Raw genomic sequence first — 19,841 nt, forward strand, 5'->3', positions numbered from 1 at the left:
AGATTTTTTTGGGGGCTTTTTGCCTTCAATGTACGGGACAGTGTGAAATGGGGAGAGAGAGTGGGGGAGCGACATGCAGCAAAGGGTTGCAAGCAAGGAGTCAATCTTGCACCCGCTGCAGCGAGGCATCGCCTCTATACATCAGGCGCCGGCACTATCCACTGAAGGCCCGTTTCCACCGCAGGAACTTCGGGGTAATTTTACGGGGCTGGGGCCGTTGGTGCGTGTCTCCACCGCAGGAACCACCCCCGAGGGACAGAGTTCCGGAACTTTTACGGGGGCTAAACAAGTCCCTGCCTTGGGGTAGGTACTCAGAACGGCCCCGAAAGACTCCTGGCTGGGGCTTGGGGATTACTTGGTGCTGATTGGATATACACAAGGAGGGATGTGACGTCAACATAAAGCAACAAAATAGCCGGCATTTTTAAAACTCAGCAGACGAGGGTTAGCTCGTTCATATAGCTTCCGCTGCCATGTAAAAAAACTCACTAAATGGCCCGTGAAAAAATTATTCTTTCCAGCGGATATCTTATTTACAACATGATTGAGCTAGCAAAGCAGTTTTTTGTTGCTATGTGTGGTATTTATTCAGTTTCGGGAAATCACGATGTCTAGAAAGCATCAGCTGACAGGGACAGCTAACAGCAGCAGCAAAGCTAACATCAGGACGTCATCTGTTAAAAGCCTCCCGTTGTCGGATACGACATGAAACTACTCCAGTTAGCTCAATCATGTTGTAACTAAGACATCCGCTGGAAAAAATATTTTTTTCATGGGCCATTTAGTGAGTTATTACAGACACTGTTATCGGCTAACGGCATCCCTACGTCGCCCCGGTCAAAATGGTCGCGCAATGATTACGTCACATCCAGAGGCAGCCCGTAACTTTACAGGAACCTTCCTCGTACTCCGCTCTCTCAGTGGAGACACGGCGGTTGAGAGGGTCGAACGAGAGGACGTTCCTGTAGTAGTTCCTGCCCCCCAAATAGTACCAGGTACTTCTTCTGTGGAAACGGGCCTTAAACTACCGACGCCCCCACTTCCAGATTATTGACGTTCTTTTTTTTATCCACAATTTAGTCTGTTTTTGAGGATAATGCGAGCTCTTCTTCAGCTTCACTTCCACTCATTTTCCCCTCTTTTCATAATGTCCACGCTATTTTTCACTTCCTCCTCACGTCGGCACAATCTCGTCAGTGAAAAATAGCTGTGTACAACGCTGAGTGATTGACTGACAGCTGTCTGTTAACTTCTGCTGTATGATACGCTGTTAGGATCCATCTAGGTCTGTCTAACGAGTAAAGTGACTATAGTTTATCATCATCACCATAGACATGCATTTTATTGTGGTCCCATTTCGAGATAGTTTTATTGCCCAGGCCTGACTAAAGTTCTGCTTATATGAATTAGATCAGTTTATGAAGTACCTGCAAAGGATGCAATGTGAAAATTGCAAAATCTTTAAAGTTGCACAATATGCAATCATGGTATTGTACTAATGTGATATATATATATGCAAGTCAATGTTATGTTGAAGTAGAGATGAATTAAAAAATGTCCTTTAAACCCATTTTGATCACCTCCTCTGCTATATTGTGCACCTATTCAACAAAAAAAAATCAGTTTCTTCATATTCTTGTATCAAAGCCATCAGGGCCTCACTGTTATGACACACCCACTTCTCAACAATCAAATCAAATTTCTCCCAATGTTATATCACGCCTACCTATCCTGTTTTAGTTGGATACACATCTAAATACTGAAGCTAGATACTCTCATAATTCTCAATTTTAACAGCCTAGTTTCACTCTGAAGTCGTCGAAATCTGTCGCTTGGTCAGACACCAACAAAAAAAGCTGTCTTTTCACATCAGCAAGATACGTGGCTGGTTGTTGTTATCATTTAACAGCACCTGGCACTATCGGGGGAAACACGGCAGGACAACAATGAAAGCAAAGGCGGCAGAAGTCCAAGTAGGGTGGGATGGAGTGGTGGTGGATGAATCCAACAACCACCGACTTTCACTCGGTGTTCACTTCCTGTAAGATTGTAAAGCTGCACCCTGGTCTTTTTTTCTAAACCCAACCATGTGCGAGTGTTGGCGATATGTAACCATGTGCATTTGTTTTTTGAGGGGAAAAAAAGGTCAATTTACTGCGTTGTACTGACGTAGTACATTTATTTTTAAAGACACAGTATGCAAATGGTAAATTTCATGTGAAAACAGAAGTGTATCTTGAATGATGTAAACTATCATCATTCATTAGATTTTAACGCCAACATGAGAAAATGATCTGTGAATATGTCAGAGAAATAAACGGAGCAACATGCAAGCGTTTAAAGAAGAGGGTTAGCCAGAACTTTGAGATTGAGATCTGTATCTATATCTTCAGCGCTGGTTCTGGTTTTGTTGGCGATGATGTGTATGTAACGTTATTGACGAAGTGACTCATCATAGTGACATTTTCCAGCAGACCTGCAGGTAGACTGATTCACCGTCTGAAGTGGTCAATTGATGATGACATGAGCCACAGATGAGTCACGCAGGAGTACAACTTTTCCATGGATTTTTTTCTGGAGTCTGATTCACTGATGGTGAGCAATGTTTTCTGATGCCTGATGATCTGATGGGTTGTTTGAGGAGAAGTTTTTACCCAGCTGAAGTTTTGCAACTGCATTTGCACAGAGACAATTTTATCATCAAATTTCTTGAATGAATAATTTGAGCACTATTTTCCTTTGTGCTTATCATTGATACTTTTGATCACAGTGATGTCAGCAGCCTGGAAATTCGAGCTGACATTTAAGCGCCGGGGGTTTTCTCCTCGGCAGCGGCAGCAGTTGATGTCGTGCTGAGTATCTCGGAGTGACTTCACTCTCCCCTGCTGATCAGGGATTAAACCGGCTTTTATTACAGCAGAGACTCTCACTACAGCACACCTGAGCTCAGACACATGGGCAGACAGATGGAAATAACGTGGAAGTCTGTCTCACCCTATTTAATGCCTGCCATACTCCTACAGAGGTGCTCAACCCCAGGAGGGATCGGTTTGAAAAATCCTGCAAATGTGCATCAAATGGAGGATTCAGTGTACGGGGATTGAGCTGAATGCCTAAAATGACTATGGTTTAATATGTAAAGTTTAAGACCCTGTAGTTGCTGAACAGCCAAAGTCACTGCTCGAAGAGAAAGCAGAACAAGTGAATGCATGATTAAGATAATGAAAGTGAAGGAGGTGGAAAAAGCAGGAGGTTGTGCAAGAGGTGAAAGGAGGAGAGGCTGAGAGAGAGCGCAGGGCCCTGGGGTGATATCTGTGTCCGCTCTTCCATTAGGGACCAGCTCACTAAGGTTACGTGAGCATGCAAGACACGCATACTCGCTTTGACTGCCTCTCTTTCACTCTTTATTTCTTCCTGTTCTTTCCCCTCTCCTTTATCTTTCATTCATTCTTTCTGTATTTTCATGCGTGTCAAGTGAGGAAAGAATTGGGCCTCATTTAATCATGAGGTGTCTTTGTGCAAGTCTTCTCTGATTTATGTGTGTGCATTTGTACGTGTGTGTGTGTGTGTGTTCACTAATTGACCCCCGAACAATTGTCAGATCGCAGCTCTGCAGCCATAACCAGGCGAGGCAGGTCTGTCAAGCTTTATTTCTCCACATGCTGAATCCAGTTTGCATGCAGCTGTGAGAGCGGCTCTGCTAATACGTGGTGTTAACATGCGTCCTGGGTGATCCGATCACAAGTGGACAGCGTGTAATACAACTATAAACAACCACCAAGACGCAGATCTTTTAGAAGATTTCTGTTTTAAAAGACAGCATTCCAATTCTGGCTGTTCATGGTTACGTCCAGTAGCTACTACTAACGGCAGAACGTTACCAGCAGAAGTACTGGTCTGTCTTTGCAAATTCAGTGTCAGAGATAGTGATGTTTACTAGGGGTTGGCGATATGGCCCTAAAATGATATCACAATATTTCCAGGTATTTTCGCGATAATGATATTCCTCACGATATGACTAATAAAAATAAATTTAAAAAAATGTATTATTGATTTAAGTACGTATAATTTCAACAAAATAAGTGATATAGTTGCTTCAAATATTCAGTAAAAACTAAAATGATCTGTCATTTCTTTATTTTCTGAACAACAGTAACTCAGAGTGAGATTCAGATTCTGTTACCACAAATTACACATTTAAACACTTTCCAAATACAAGAAAATGTCCCCTGGGATCTATATATATAAATCAACAGGTGATTTTCTTCTCTGTTTTTATGCTCTGCCATTTCTCCTCTAATCATCACGCTGTAACCTGTGACAGGCTGTAATGATACCACAACTATCACACATTCACATATATGGAGTTTTTACACTTAGGTTTACATCACCAAAGGTTTTTGACAGATTGACTTGACAACACGGCGAGAGAGTAGAGGGAGAGACGCTGTGCTGCTGCCAGAGGAGCCGCTGAATGAGTTCCCTCTGAGCGTTAAGTCACTAAAAGAGTCTGAGAAGTAAAACATTCAGGATGCCCCGCCCAAATGATGCCACGTATTATTAAGACTAAAAGTTTTGTTATTAAGGGTGTGGCCACTTTGAGTGACAGGTGAGTGTTGTCCGTTGAAAAGTCACTACCATGGCGACAACTTTTATTAGGTAGCATAACCATGGTGTAGCCGTAGCTGTCACTATTTCAGTTTGTTTCTAATTCGTGTAAGTTGATTGTAAAAAGTTTGGTTTGGTTGAATTAAAAGACCCTCTAAGGCAGAGCTAGGCAACCTGCAGCTCTGGAGCATGCATATTTTTCATATTATTGATATTAGGTTGGTAGTATTTCTCTTCTTTCTCTCTTGTTTTTCTCAAACACTTGTGGAGGCGTGTCACTTTCAAAATGGCTTCTCAGTATAATCCATTGCTGTCACCCACCTGTGCTCACTTATTTATCAAGACTGGGTGACACCCCCTACCAAGCTTATAAAATGCTTGCTTGCCTCCTGTCCACCCTTTTGCACCCTGATGAAGACTAGAGAGTTGAAACCGGTCGGTGTTTTAATGAAAGCAGTTTTTTAACTCTTGTACTCCACCCCCTTTTTTTTAAGCAAAAACGCCTAAAATGACATACCCAAATTAAAATAACTGTAGCTTCCGAACCACTCTCACTACATGTATGCATGAGGTCTTGCCAGAAAGAAAACTCTCTGAAGTTTCTTATGAAAGTGTCAGAAACACTCTAGGTGATACAGAGACAGAGTAATGGGCCTTTGAAGTCAGTAAAAAATTAAAGATTTTGCCTAAAATAAAATAAAAAATGTTTTTCAGGATGAATAACTGTCTGTGGCTTCATCTGGGGCTGTAGGCACACTATCAATGAACATTTGTTTCAAATTTGAAGAAGATTGCTCAAAGTATGACTAGGGCTGGACGATTATGGCAAAAATAATAATCACGATTATTTTGATTGATATTGAAATCACGATTAATAAACATGATTATTCATTAATTTCAAAACTCCACCAAAACTCAACTTCAAATATAACTTAAAAGAACAGCCAGCAATAAATTAGTGACAAGTAAACAAGGAAAAAAAAATAAAAATAATAATAGTAAATTAAAATAATAATAGCAATAAAAACAATAAATAAAAATAAATACTAGGGCTGACCCAAAAAAATTCGAAGCTTTGAAGCTTCGAAGCTTTGTTCGATGGCACGGGATTCGATTGTGAAAAAAAATTCGACTATTTGGCCTTTTTTTCTCCCGTTTTTTTTGGGGGGGGGGGGGACCTTGAACACAACGCCATCTCCGACAAGGAAATAGAAAGCCTGACGTACAATGAATGGAGACCTATTATCCTGCTTGAACACAGACAGCTAAATTCTTTAAACAATGTCACTCAAAATAATGATAAAATAGATTTTATTGATGTAAAATAATATGCTGATGGTGACATTATCCACCGGTCCGCTGTGCACTGAGATGGTGTCAGTGACACATGCTGCTCTGAGTCGCGCATCTGTCTGCTTGCGCTGCAGTGCGCGCCAAGGGTTTTAATTTTTAGTGTTAAATCAAAAGTTAAACACTACTTATCAGCAACCAGAAGTGTTTTTTTTGTTTGTGAATATTTTTATCTTAATTCTAGGGTTGCAAGAAACTACCTTTTCGCCATAATTGTTCACTCAACATCTGTCAACTTGAAGCCAAAATGTTTCCAGATGACTGAAGTTGTCCTACAGTGTACCTTTCTTCTCAACCAAAGGCTGTCTTTCTGCCATGTTCTCAATCGCTCGCTTCACATATTGATCCACACACGTCACATGCTTGCTGCTGCTGCACATAACACAGGTGCATTAACGGTGCTTACATACACGCCGTGCCGTGCAGCGCATTAATCGTTTTTCTTTGACTATAATGTTTTTATGATCATGACAAGCCAAAATCGAAATCATGATTAAAATTTGAGTAATCGTCCAGCCCTAAGTATGACCATTCTACAGTGTTTTTTCCATGAAAAGATCCAGGCGGAGCTCCAAAAGACAAGTCGATCTCTCCACTTCAAAACAGTACTATCAGTGATCAAACAACACTCAGCCAGCTTCAAACATTGTACCTTATTGAAATCATGTGTGATTGTGATGGCTGATGTTGTTTATGACACAGAAACACCATAAAACATCACCAGAATAAAGCCATATGAAACGTGAAAGTTATGATCCCACTTTCTAGAAATAGTGGTAGTGGTAGGAGTGAGACTCTTGTAAAACAGCTACGTGTCCACTGACATCTCCACATAAGATCGCGAGTAACCCTTTAACTTTTCCCGTCGAAAAATGGCATGACATGACTTGTCACCACTCATCGCGATTTTGGACTTTGTGTGTTTAGGCTGCTCTGGTGCGAAATACATAATAAATAAAAGAAAAACAATGTTATTTTTGAAAAGTCGAGAGCTTCCTGAATCTGGCAATACCAAACATCACATGGTTTGATGACATAATGTGCCTGGGAGATACCATTTAACAGAGGAGGAGGGGAGTGAGGACGTCGGCGTCCTGGTGGAGTTAGAGAGGTTAAATATAGGCTTTTTAACTTAATTCAAATGCATCTGTTCCTGCTCGACGGAGTGCTTGAAGTTCCCAAATTTTAAAAAGGTTTTAACATTTTGTCAACTTAAATGTGAGTCGGAGCGATGTCTACAGCGTGGCGTCTTTCTCTAATTTTTTTTTTTTTTTTTTTTGATGAGACCTATTGATAGTGTTAATAAGCTAATTTAGGCTAAATAAGGCTGTTAACTTTGTTATAAGGCTCAAATAAATTTTGTGGCTCCAGACAGATTTAGATTTAAATTTTTATTTTTGGACCGAAAATTGTTCTTCTGGAAGTAAAGGTTGTCGTATGTTTAGTTTTCTCTGTATGTACATTTTGTTTTGGTGGTATAAGCCTGTTTTTTCTCGCAAAAATCTACATTAGCTTTACTACTATCACAGTTAGCCATAGATGTAAATACACCATGCTAACCAAGCTAGTAGCTAGCGTTAAGGTTAGCTGCAGCCTCTTGTCCAGATATGGTCACTGTTGGCTCCAAATATCAAAGATGCCAAACTCAAGGCTTCAAAACAGGAGTCAAATTAAACCGATGGGTGACGTCATGTTAGTTACCTCCATTATTTTTTCCAGGCTGTAATATAAGAGGCAATAATAGGAGAGTGGAATTTTTTTGTTTGTTTGTGTGTGTCCCTCAGGTGTTTTGGCTCAGGTGCACTGCGCTGTAGGGTAGAGTCACACAACTCTTACACACACATGCCCACACCTCTCAACACACCAACACACACCATCATGCACGCTCCTCCTCTGTAACTAAATAAGCCGTTACACTTCACTTAACCTATTATGTGCAAACTAAAGGAGGTCAGTGGGAGGCCAAGACACCTGAGTCACACTGCAGAGCCTCTCCTTCTAAAGTGCTGCAGCTTTCCCCTGGAGGACCTCTGGATTCAATACACACACGCTCACACTGTAGGTGCTACATCTCCCATTATCTTTCAGTAAAGCGCCCTGTCTTTCCTCTCCTCTCAGAGTAATGGGACTCTTATTCTGTTTGATCCCCCCTCTCCCTCCCAGGGCTTCTCTTACAGGAAAACACTTTTGAGGACACGGGCTTCTCAACAGCACTAAATTTACCCGTGCTTGATAGATATTGCTACTGTCAGCTGCTGTGTAGTTCCCCAGACTGAGACACAAGATTTGAGCCTATTACAGGAAACAAAACACAAAGAAAATAGAGCCTTTAATCCCGATTGAAGTGCTGTCAGGGATGTTTGGGAGCCCAAAGAGCTGAGGAACCAGGAAGGGAAAGAGGTGAAGGAAAGGGCGAGTGCATCTGTCGGACTTTACGCCCTGCCGTTGTGTTTTAGGCCAGGCGATGATTTTGACATTTAACACAATGCTCGGTGCAGCTGAGTGGAGATGTGACGGAGCGGAGTGAGGACAGCATTGCGCCTCAGGCCCTCGCCATGACCACTTTGGCTTCTGTCCTGGCCTTTTACTGCTGATCATGTGACCCGCTGGACAATGTTGTTAGATTTACTCACTTAAAGAGATATAAAGGACAGGCTAATAGAAATCAATATAGACTGTTTATATCCTGTACACAGCTCTCATATCATACCCTAGTGATAGAAATGATTATCTGATTAATTGCTTTATCATTTGATTAAAAGTACATAGAATTTTTAATGATTAATCTGCCACTGTTACTGATTTGTTAAGACATTTACAGCCCAGTCGCTGTAAGACCCCGTCTCCACCACAATGTTATTTTTCTAGCTCAAAAAAAGCAAGGCCCTTCTTAAGAGACGTCCAGTGGGGAGTGTTTGAGGGTGCTTTGGAGGCACAGCATTTTCTTCAGCTGAGATGCTTTGGTTGTGTCTGGTTGCTATGATACGGAAAAAGTAAACATGTCGGCACAAGGTGGAGTACTTGTTTTGGGTGAGGGGAAAGCTTAAGCATGTAGGCAGAGAGGACGGACCCGGGTTCAAGAGAGGAAATATTCATATATGAATATGTATGAGGTGCCATTGTTGTTGCTCAGCACGTGTACATGTAAGATATGGCGTCTTGTCCACTGTGATTGAACGGCTGGTTAAAAAGTGAAGGTGACGAGTGCAGCGTTTTATCCAAAGTTAAGCTAGGGAGGGGGTTTAACGCTTGGTTCTCGGTGTTCAGCGTCACCCTACTGACGTTTGTAAGGTAGAGTAAATATGTAGCGCTCCCATTGCAAAGAATTTTAAAAATACACTGGCCTCGGAAAACAATAGCTTTGGTGGACACGGCTCCTAAGACAATGTTAGCATTACACATTTATGCACACCACAGAAATATTTATTTAGTTTCTGTTCTTCCGTCTTGATTTGAAGGAGTTTGTCTGTCAAGGCAAGTACTCCCTCCTACTGAAAGTGTTGGTGTGGCACCGAGTCCGAACTTATCACCGTCAGGAGGATCTTACCAGGCTATTTTCAACCTAGTTGCCAGAGTAAATGTCGGCATTGTACATTTCTGCAAACCACGAATATGTTACACTTGTATGTCATTATGAAGCAAATATGTTAAAACCTTACCTTTCAGCAACACTGTGGTTAACGTGTGGTTAGGTTTAGGTTATGGAAGTGCAGCAATGTGGCACTATCCCCGGTAGAAACACAGCAATGGGTTGTTAAAAATACCCAAGTTTAGAGGGTAAAAAGCAGCTGAAAATGCAACAGTGATTTGTTGTTTGTTGGTCTTGAATAGTGGTACGTAGCTTGGCATGTGGTTTTCCCTAGGTGTCGGACCATTCACCATCCCCTCCACCTGCCAATGACGAGGCCAGCTCTTATTAGTGCTGCTCCTGACTCAGAGTTTTCCTAGTCGACCAACAGTCGTCATCAGGGTCCATCAGTGGACTAGTCTCCTGCATGTTTCTGATATGAATGTAATGATTAAATGATATATTTTGGTGGTTTGAGTTGAAGGTGTGAGAAAGAATTGTATCAGTAACATTGTTAACACTGTGCTACATTACAGAGAAATACAAACCGTACTAATGAACCTTCATTAATATAGGCCTATATTTTATCTACAAGTGCACGTCACACACTGAGCGAGCCGCCTGTTAATGACGCTGTGGGCTAATGGGCATGTAGCTACTTCCATGTTTCAGATGATACGTCATGTTTGTAGTCGACCAATGAAGATGAGTTTACATATCACCTTGGGTTCGTCCTTCACCTTCTCAAAATGATCCCACACTTTGGATTTCCTGCCCGACATGTTATTAACTAGCCTGTGGAATAACCGCATGTTTATAATATTTATATATAATAATATAATATTTATATATTTTAAAATAAATACAAAATACAAATAGATTTTTGCATGTCTGTCTTCTTTGTCTGTCGCTCCCTCTCTTCCCCTCCACCCTCTACAGTGAACTTGAATGACTTCTATAATGAGCGCTGTTCCTCTTCCTTCTCCTCTCCGTCACTGTGATCCACGGTCGGCATTATCAGAAGCCTCCCTCCCGCGCGCTGCATAGCAACAAGCCGTCATGTGACCCAGGCTCCCTCCTCTCTCGTCCCCTCCAGGCTTTGAGACGCCAACTAAGATTTCCTCTGGTTTTTGTTCCTGAATAAAGTTCTCCGGTCTTTTCATGCCGTTATAAAACTTTGTCGGGGCTGTGTCAAGACAATAAAATTCCAAGCACTAAATACGTGATATTTGTTTGTCTCTGCATCCCATTCTCCTCCATCCTTTCCTCCCCCTTCATCTTTTCCACCAGTATATCACTGATTAATTCACCACTATCATTTCTATCTCCTGTTCAGTCGCTGCTCCCCTCACTGTGGAGGTAAACACACCAGACTTCCCCGACTCCTCATCAGCAGTTTCTGTTCTTCCTCCTCCTCCTCCTCCTCCTCCCTCTTTCTTCTCTTTGAAGTGCTCTTGCTTTTAGCTTCACTTTCTCTCTCTTATCTATCTCTGTGTTTGGCCCAATCCCTCCTCCTCTACGCTGCACATCTACTTTGTATTTGACTTTGTGTATCAGGCTGCGTTTGTGTGGTTTCATATGAATGGGTTTGGTTTGGTTTGATCAATATTAATGGTGCTCCTGCTGTTAAGTAGAGGGAGGAGTATGAACATGCAGAGGGTGAAGGCTCCTGTTTGTCTGGCTTTGTTAGAGACATACTGCTATGGAGGCAAATAAGAGACTTAAATATTTGAATTTTACCACTGAATACTTGAATATTGAAACTGAACTGAACTCACCGCATTGAAATATTTTACTTGTGAATTTATTTTGCTCTGAATTCACCTCGAAATTAAAAGATTAAAATTTCTTCATATATAATTTCAAAAGCTGAAATTGTATATATCTTTTTCAGTGTTCACACATTCAAATCCAAAAAATTCAAGTACCAGAATTTTAAATAAAATTTAAAAAATTTTGGATCTAAATTTGTGAACTTTAGGGGAGAAAAAAAGTAAATAAAAACATTTTGTGTCCTAATTTTGAAAAGGTATAGACATTTTAAGATCTACATTGGCCAATCTAGCAGCTAAATCAATTTTTGTTTTGTTGTTTAATTTATTTTATTTACTTTATTCTTTTTTTTTTTTGGTTTGTTTTTTTTTTTTAGTTATGAAAGTTACATTTTTTGGATTAAAATTCATTTTTATTTAATTTTATTTTATTTATTTATGAAAGTATGAAATTCAGAAATTCATAAACATTGAAAAAGGAAATCAAATTTTGCTTTTGACATAGCAAATCAGGAAATTTTATGTTATAATTTCAAAGTGGTATGGATTTATTTAGATCTGAATTTGACAAATTGACCAACCTTAATCTTTTTTTTTTAATTTTGTTTAATTTTTTATTTTGATTTTAATTTTTTTAAATTGGGGGGAAAATGAAATTAAGCTTTTCAAATTGCAAATCAAGACATTTCATATTTTAATATCAAATAAGTAAATTCACAACAGATGAATTCAGATACATGTTTTTAAAGTAAAATATTTGAGTGCTATGAATTTTTAAATTTGTATATTAAGTATTGGCAGTTAAAATTCAAATGTTTTGGTCTCATTTTTGCCTCCATATATTCCTTCCCCAGTATCATCTGCTCACTGTGAAAAATATTTCCCTGTGTGCTCTGTTTTTGCCTTCTTTGGTGTTTGTGCTGTGTGAATATACATGTGTGTGTGTGTGTATGTGTGTGTGTGTGTGTGTGTGTGTGTAATGGTGGAAAAACTGGGTCATGTTTACGTTGCGCCTGTGTGGGTGATGAGCACCACTGAGCGTGCTTCAAACCTGCATCTCTAAGTCTTGTTTTTCTAATGTTCCTTTTTCCATTGAATCTGCAGTCGCCCCGTTCCCCCGAACATTTCCTCCCCTCATCTGGCTTCATGTCATGATTGCACCAGCTAACATCTCTATCTCTGCACATCTCCTCCCTCACCTTCCACACCTCCAGCCCTCGGCAACAGCGCGTACCATCCAGATTTAGTGAGTGCAGTGGAGTGCACATCTCCCCTCATCTCTCCTCCCTCCCCCTCTCTTGATCTTGAATGACCATCGAGTGAGAAACAGACCGCGGGCATGATCACTCTGAAATTTGGACTCAGCAGCTGCGTACTTGCAGGATGTGTAAAGTAAATACTGGCCAGTTTAGTGTCTGCGTGTTCTGACACAGCAGTGAATACTGACAGCGTTACAGGGGAAATTCAAGGCCAGGCGCTGCATGTTTTACAGCCAGCCTCCATTGATTTCCTGCAGCAGCACTGAGAATCCATTAACCAAGAATAGTCCTGCTGCTCGCTTTGATTTTGTTTCAGCTTTTCTGTGTCTCTCTGAAGTAATGACGGCCAGTGAAGATATGTCCAACCTTTTGAACCTTGTATACTGACACGAATAAGTTGCATTTGTATGTTTCAATTGAAACTGGCAGGAGACCCCTACCAAGCTGCAGACCACTTGCAGATCACTCTTTGAGATAAACAACACCGCTTGTTTTTTAGGGATCTGTTGCTGTGTATCCACCGGCTTTTAGGCCCCAAATGTGTGTGTGTTTTTAGGGACCCATCTGCTGTTTTCACAAACCTGGGTGTTTTTTTGGCAAACTGTGCCTCTTTCTTCAGTGACTGTTCAGCCCAGAAACATGGGTGTTTTTTAAGGATCTGTTGCTGTGTTTCCAGCAGCTTTTTAGGCACCAAAAGTTGCTGTTTTGTTGGGATCCGTTACTGTTTTTCCTGCAGCTGTTTAGCTCCTAAACATGGATGTTTTTTTAGCAAACTGTCGCTCTTTTTCCAGCAGCTTTTCAGTCTCGAAACATGGATGTTTTTTTGGGACCCGTCCCTGTTTTTCCTGCGGTGGTTTAGCCCCTAAATGTGTGTTTGTATTTTGTGACTCATCACTGTTTTTCCAGTAACCTTTCAACACTGAAACATGGGTGTTTTTTACAGACCTGCTGCAGTTTTTCCCAGCGGCTTTTTATGCATCAAACGTTTTTCCTGCAGCTGTTTAGCCCCCAAACATGTGGGTTTTTTTGGGACCCATCACTGAATGTCCTGCAGTTTTTAAGCCCCAAGACATGGGTGTTTTCTTTTAAGGATCCATTGCTGTTTTTCCAGCGGCTTTTTAGCCCCTAAATGTGCAGATGTTTTAGGGATCCATCGCTGATCTTCCTGAGGCTTTTTAGCCAACAAACATGGGTGTTGCGACCCATCAGGGGTAGTGCCACGAAAGGTGTTATTCCAGCAGCTTTTTAGTCACCAAAGGTGGGTATTTTTAGGGACCCATCTGTGTTTATCCAGCAGCTTCTCAGCCCAGAAACATGGGTGTTTTTTAGGGATCTGTTGCTGTTTTTACAGCAGCTTATAAGGCGCTAAACGTGGGTGTTTTGTTGGCACCCGTCACTGTTTTTCCTGCAGTTTAGTACCTATATGTGGGTTTTTTTGGGGAGCCATTGCTGATCTTCCTGCAGCTTTTTAGGCACCAAACATTGGTATTTTGTTGGGATCTGTTGCTGTTTTTCCTGCAGCTGTTTAGCCCCTAAACATAGGTTTTATTTGGGGAGCCATTGCTGATCTTCCTGCGGCTTTTTAGCCAACAAACATGGGTGTTTTTAAGTGATGTGTTGCTTTTTTTCCAGTGGCATTTTAGGCTCCAAAGATTTGTGTTTGTTGGGATCCGTTGCTGTTTTCTTGCAGCTGTTTAGCCCCTAAACATGTTTTTTTAGGGACCTATAGCTGATTTTCCTGCAGCTTTTTAGCCCCAGAACATGGGTGTTTTTTAGTGACCCATCACTGTTTTTCCAGCAGGGATGGTACCACGAAAAATGTTATTTTTCACTAATAAATTGCTGCTTTCCAGCTGAGTATTTAAAGCCAAATGCAATCTTTTTCTAATGATAAACAAGTGTTTTTTGTGCCTGAACATTACCACACACATATGCATCATAATAATGTGCAAATTTAACCTATTTGTAGTTTGCAGAAATATACAACTCCAAATTTTTCTCTTGTGATTGAGTCGTTGGCCTTTCTGAAGCTAGTGAGGCTGTGTTGAACGCTGCACACCGACCCATGCACACACACACATGTGCCCTCATTGAGTAATTACTGGTCTCAGCTGTGGGACAGGGAGTGTGTTACAGTGAGATTATTGCAGCTGCAGAGAAAAAAAGATTTAAGGTTATAGACCAATGTCAGGATACAATTGATTAAGGTCAGATAGTGTGAAATGGCACAACAGCAGTTATCGGACCTGCACGTTAAATCCAACCTATTGGCACATGTGATCAATATCTGCAAAGCTAGTTATAGATCTGATTGATCAGGACATCCTGTGTGCAGTTAAGATAATGAAAACAGATAGATGAGATGGTGCTGGCTCTGTGTTGTGAGCTGATTGTAATATTTTAGTTGGTGAAATGAAATTTAACTCTTTTATTTGGTAACAGAGTCACAAGCTCCGGCAGTGGTTTTAGCAGACGGGCAGGAGAGCAGCTGAAAAAGCCAGGCGTGATCAGCTGTGAACTTTTTATCGGTTTTCACCAGATGTGTTCACTCAGTGCAGGATAAAGTCTGAGTGATGTTGCACAGGTGTAGAGATAATCTTTACTTCATGATCTTGCACCTTGCACCACCTGACAGCAGAAGGGAACCTGCCTGCTGAAGTTAGGGACCATTTTAAAAATACATGTAGAATGGCCAAGAGAGCTTTTAAGATTTTTGTCAGTAGCTTTCACCAGAAAACAGACAAGTTAGTTAAAGTGAAACTACATAGTTACCTTCATCTAAAGCACCAATGGGTTGGTAAATGCCTGTAAATAGTTGGTGCCATCAAGCAGGATGAACCGCAGCTAGCTAGCCAGCTTTAGCGCTAAGTGAAAGTAAAATCATACCTTCTCCGAGGGGACTTTCACATCAGGGACCTGGGCCTGTGCAGTCTTATGGCCAAACTACATGGGACATGGACGTGGCGAAACATTTTAGCGTTCTCCTTCCACGATAAAACCTCAAAACGATCCTCCTTGGGTGTCTTGAACTCGACGTAGGCTGCCACCTCATCCTCAAGCTGCAAAGTTTCATCACTTGGGTCCTCCATGTCGGTGATGAATGTGACTTGTGTCATAGACTTTCAATGTAAAAGAAATTGCGGCTTGTTCTCACCTGCTGCCTGTCTGTGTGTAGTTCATTTTCATTTGTGCCCATGCCCCTGAGTTGATATACATATTTTTTTACCCTTGTACCCAACCCCATGCAGGACTCTGATTTTGGCTGTTACTCGCACACAGAACAAATCAATCCTTCCTAATATGAAAACGCCCCAAAACAGTGGACAGCCCACTGACCTCAGCTGCTAACCAAATTAGTCAGATTGCTCCTTTAATTCAGATTCAAATGATGCCCTCCTCAATTTCATCATTTGCAGTGCATTTTGTTGTGGATAATGGCGGGAGGGTCCTGTTAATTTTTTATTTTATTTTATTTTATTTTTGTGTGAAACAGGAAACACTGTAGTGTTAGAGGTATTTGTACCACCTTTGCCTCTCAGTGTGTCACACAGTGTCTGTGCATCTTCAGCTCACTGTGTTGATCTCAGCCAGCTCACGTGTCTACACTGAGTGTCAATTAAGGTGTGTATGTGGAAGTGTATGTGTGTGTGTTTGTATGTGTGTGTGTGTGTGTGTGTGTAGAGGCTGGTGCGTACTGCTCACATGTGAACCCATGTGACCATGGCTGAAAGGATGGGGGGGCTTCATCCGACAGCAAAGACAGGATGTTTGCATTTTGTTTGTCCTCTCCTCTTTCTTTCATGCTGTTTTTATTTGCATTTATGAACATGCCCCTCACTACTTTGAAAACTGAAGCACATTATGCTGCACATGTTGTAAAAAGCCTTTGCATTAATTTCCCTGTAGCAGTGTGAGTGCTGTAACAAAATAAGGAGATCACTTGAACACAAAAAGCTGGCTCGATTAACTCCATAATGGTGTGTGTGAGCTGGATACAGTAATATTGTGAGCGGTGTGAGTGTGTGTGGAGTCCACAGGCAGATCTAAGGTGACTCAGTGAGGTAGTGACTGCGATTAAGCGCCCCTAAACATAATTAACTGAGGTCATGAAAAAGTGAATGTTTCCATTTATTCTCATTTATCTCGTCTTTTGTTGCCACTGTTCTCTCTAACTTTGCCTCCCTCTCATCTTGTTCCGCACTCTCTCCGCTCATTTCTTATCTGGGCTCAAAGGAGGCAGACAGGTATGGATGACTGAGGAAATTGAATTCTCCTTATCGCTGTTGTGCCTCTGCAGTGAGCCATGCATTTGCACGTGTCTGCTCCTTCTGCACCTATACGTGCAGCTGCAGCATGCACATATTCATGCACACAGACACCGACACAGATACAGCACACGAACATGACAAACATGATCTCAGCCTCCTCTGTTTACATGCATCTCTCTGTTTGTCTTCATAGCTGCCGAACAAGCAACAGGAAAAGTCTGATCCTGACCACCACCTCCCCCACGCTGCCTCGCCCACACTCCCCTCTTCCTCTCCCTGGACACCTCGGTACGTAGACTAACACATCACACCTCAGCTGTGATTATATGATTTTCATTTATTAACAGGAGACAGACAAACTTTTATAGCTTTCAAAATATTTATGCAAGAGTCAGTTTCAAAGTGCTGTGCAATAAATTTTAACACATTTAAAACACAAGGAGACTGAAACAAACTAAAATGTCATAAAATGTCACCAAAGTCAAAGATTAAAGAATTAAAATCAATAGGACAGCAATTAAATAGAGCAAGCACACTAAGGCAGCCAAGTGCGGCCAGACCAAATGGAACAAATCCTGATAGTGACACGAGTCATTTCATGGACGTTGTGATGCTCAAAAAAATGTATCCACTGATTTACAGACGTCTCTTTCACAATAGAGTGCCGAAGTCACGCCCCTTCCAGTGAAGCTCATGGGACCTTAGTGCTGTCAGTGCTAAAAAGTCTCATTGGCTGCAGGGCATCATGTGTCACCAAGAAAATTGGCGTCAAAGCCTGGTGCACTTCCTGGGAGCATGATAATGTCACTTCACTTCTCGTACACTAACTGTTTCTCCTTTGTTTCCAGTCTTTATGCTAAGCTAAGCTAACAAGGTGCTGGCTGTAGCCTCGCATTTACCAAACAGACGTGAGAGTGGTATCTTCTCCTCAAACTCTTGACAACAAATAATAAAATATTTCCCAAAACGTCAAACTATTCCTTTAGTTAACTGAATGCTGCTGATTATAAAACAGAGTCACATGCAGAATGATTAACATCTTTGTTAATCCATAAGAAGCCACTTCTGTTTTGAGTGTCTTGATCTAAAGTTTTCAGCAGAGTTTTGACTTGATTTTGGAAGTGACCAGGACCTGACTAATGCTCTCTAATGTTGGGTGCCACATACTCTCAAATCCCAAAATAGACAAAGAGATTGCGCAGGTTTTACATGGTCTTTACTTGGGCTGCTCGCTTAAATTAGCTTGGCTGAGTCATTCATCCGTGAGAAAGCCCCTGATCACATCACTCAGTCCATTAATCAAAACACCCACATTACTGACCACAGACCAAGGCAGAATAAATAAAAAGCTTAAACTACAAAGCATTCGTCGGTCTAAAAATCAATGACAGGCCTTTATGATTTGTAAAAAAACTAAATCAATTTCACAGCCTTTTACCCCTGAAAACCCGACGCAGTGATTATGAGCAGTCACATTGTTGTATTGAACCACAGATCAGACAAGTCTGGGACAGCTTTACAGCCACACATCTCAGGGACAGAGAGGAAATTGTGGTAAGAAGGTTTAACATGTGCTTAGTTTTCCTCTGCACAGAATAAATCTTCTTCTCTTCTCCCTCTCTTGTGTCTCATCCTCTGTTCATGTCTTGTTGTCCCGCCAGGAAGCAGCCCCCTGGACAGCCCACGAAACTTCTCTCCCAGCAACCCTGCACACTTCTCCTTCGCTTCCTCCAGAAGGTCTCTGCTTCATATCCCTACATATGTTGAGCGTGGTCGCACATGTTGACTCTCACTTGTTTTTGTGCTGGAGACATGACAGGGACAGAACGTGAGACAGACGATGGGAGGGCAACAGAAGTCAGGTCAGCGTGAGACAAAGGCAGGAGAGGAGAGGGAACAAGTGAACGTCAGAGGACAGAGGAGGTGTGGATCTGTTGTTGTGTGAGGTCTAACACATCCCGGGGAACAGAAAGCAACCTGCTGCACCCGCAGTGTAACAGGCTGACTCATGTATGACAGGGCCAAGCCATTACATTCGCAGTGTCTCTGTGTTTATTCACGCTGCTCTGGTGACACTCTGTGTGTTAGTGTGTGTGCTGATGGGTGGCCATGAACGTGTGTGTCTCTGCATATTCATGTACTGAGTTTGGAGTAGAATGTTTTTAGGTTGCTTTATAAATTAACAACACTACCCTGTTTACATACTGTTGTGTGCCTGTAGTCTGGAGCTGTTTTTTTTGTGGTTTAGGCTTCTTAATTCCAATGAAGCACAATCGAAAAAGGATAGTTCAGATGTTTTTGAATTGGGGTTCTTTGAGATACTTATCCAGAGTCAGTATAAATGGAGGTTGCCAACTTGAACACACTGCAGAGACTACAGCTGATGGCCAAAACGCACGTACATTATATGCCTGCATGAGAGGAAATCACTCTCCGTACCAGCAGGTGGTGGAAGTCTGTATTTGTCATTAAAAAAGGGAAACTAGAAGACTGATGGAACAGTTAGTTTTGAGCCATTTGTTTACTTTCCTCACTTCTGTTTTTTCTTCTCTCACACTGAGCTGAACTGCCAGTCACAGTGCTTTCACTCTCCAACGGGCTCCTCCATCTAAGACGCCATTTAAACATGCTGAATCACCCAAAAAAAGCCGCAAACAATAGGGCGACAGATGCTCACTGATGGCGTAACATTGACCAACGGCAGACCATCAGCTTGGGGTGTCATGGCATTTAGAGCAGTGGTTCCCAACTGGTCCAGATTTCTCCTCAAGGTCCATATATTTTAATATATTCAGCATCATACCTGTGTTTGGCCATGTCATTGAGCTAGTTTGCTGTCTCTGTCAAGTAGCTGTCAGTTAGTCACTCACTCTACAGCAGGAAACAGCCCTTCAAAATAAAAGCTCTGCACCAGAAATTCACCACACTTTAAAATAAAATGGGGTTTTTACAAACTTGACACGTTTGTGAGTCACTTGCAGTCCATTCAAAATGGACCCACGACCTACCAGCTGGG

General features: G+C 41.6%; 1 protein-coding gene across 1 annotated transcript in view; it reads left to right on the forward strand.

The window, feature by feature from the left end:
• The first annotated feature begins 12,141 nt into the window (after positions 1-12,141).
• Positions 12,142-19,841, forward strand: part of LOC125879053 (microtubule-associated serine/threonine-protein kinase 1-like) — a 39,345-nt gene continuing 31,645 nt past the window's right edge. The window contains exons 1-3 of the mRNA XM_049560651.1: positions 12,142-12,544; positions 17,019-17,113; positions 18,487-18,562. Of these exons, the coding sequence (XP_049416608.1) occupies positions 12,450-12,544; positions 17,019-17,113; positions 18,487-18,562 (266 nt within the window). The 5' untranslated portion in view covers positions 12,142-12,449. The remainder of the gene's footprint in view (positions 12,545-17,018; positions 17,114-18,486; positions 18,563-19,841) is intronic.

The sequence above is a fragment of the Epinephelus fuscoguttatus genome, linkage group LG19 (assembly GCF_011397635.1).
Source record: "Epinephelus fuscoguttatus linkage group LG19, E.fuscoguttatus.final_Chr_v1".
Classification (NCBI taxonomy): Eukaryota; Metazoa; Chordata; class Actinopteri; order Perciformes; family Serranidae; genus Epinephelus; species Epinephelus fuscoguttatus.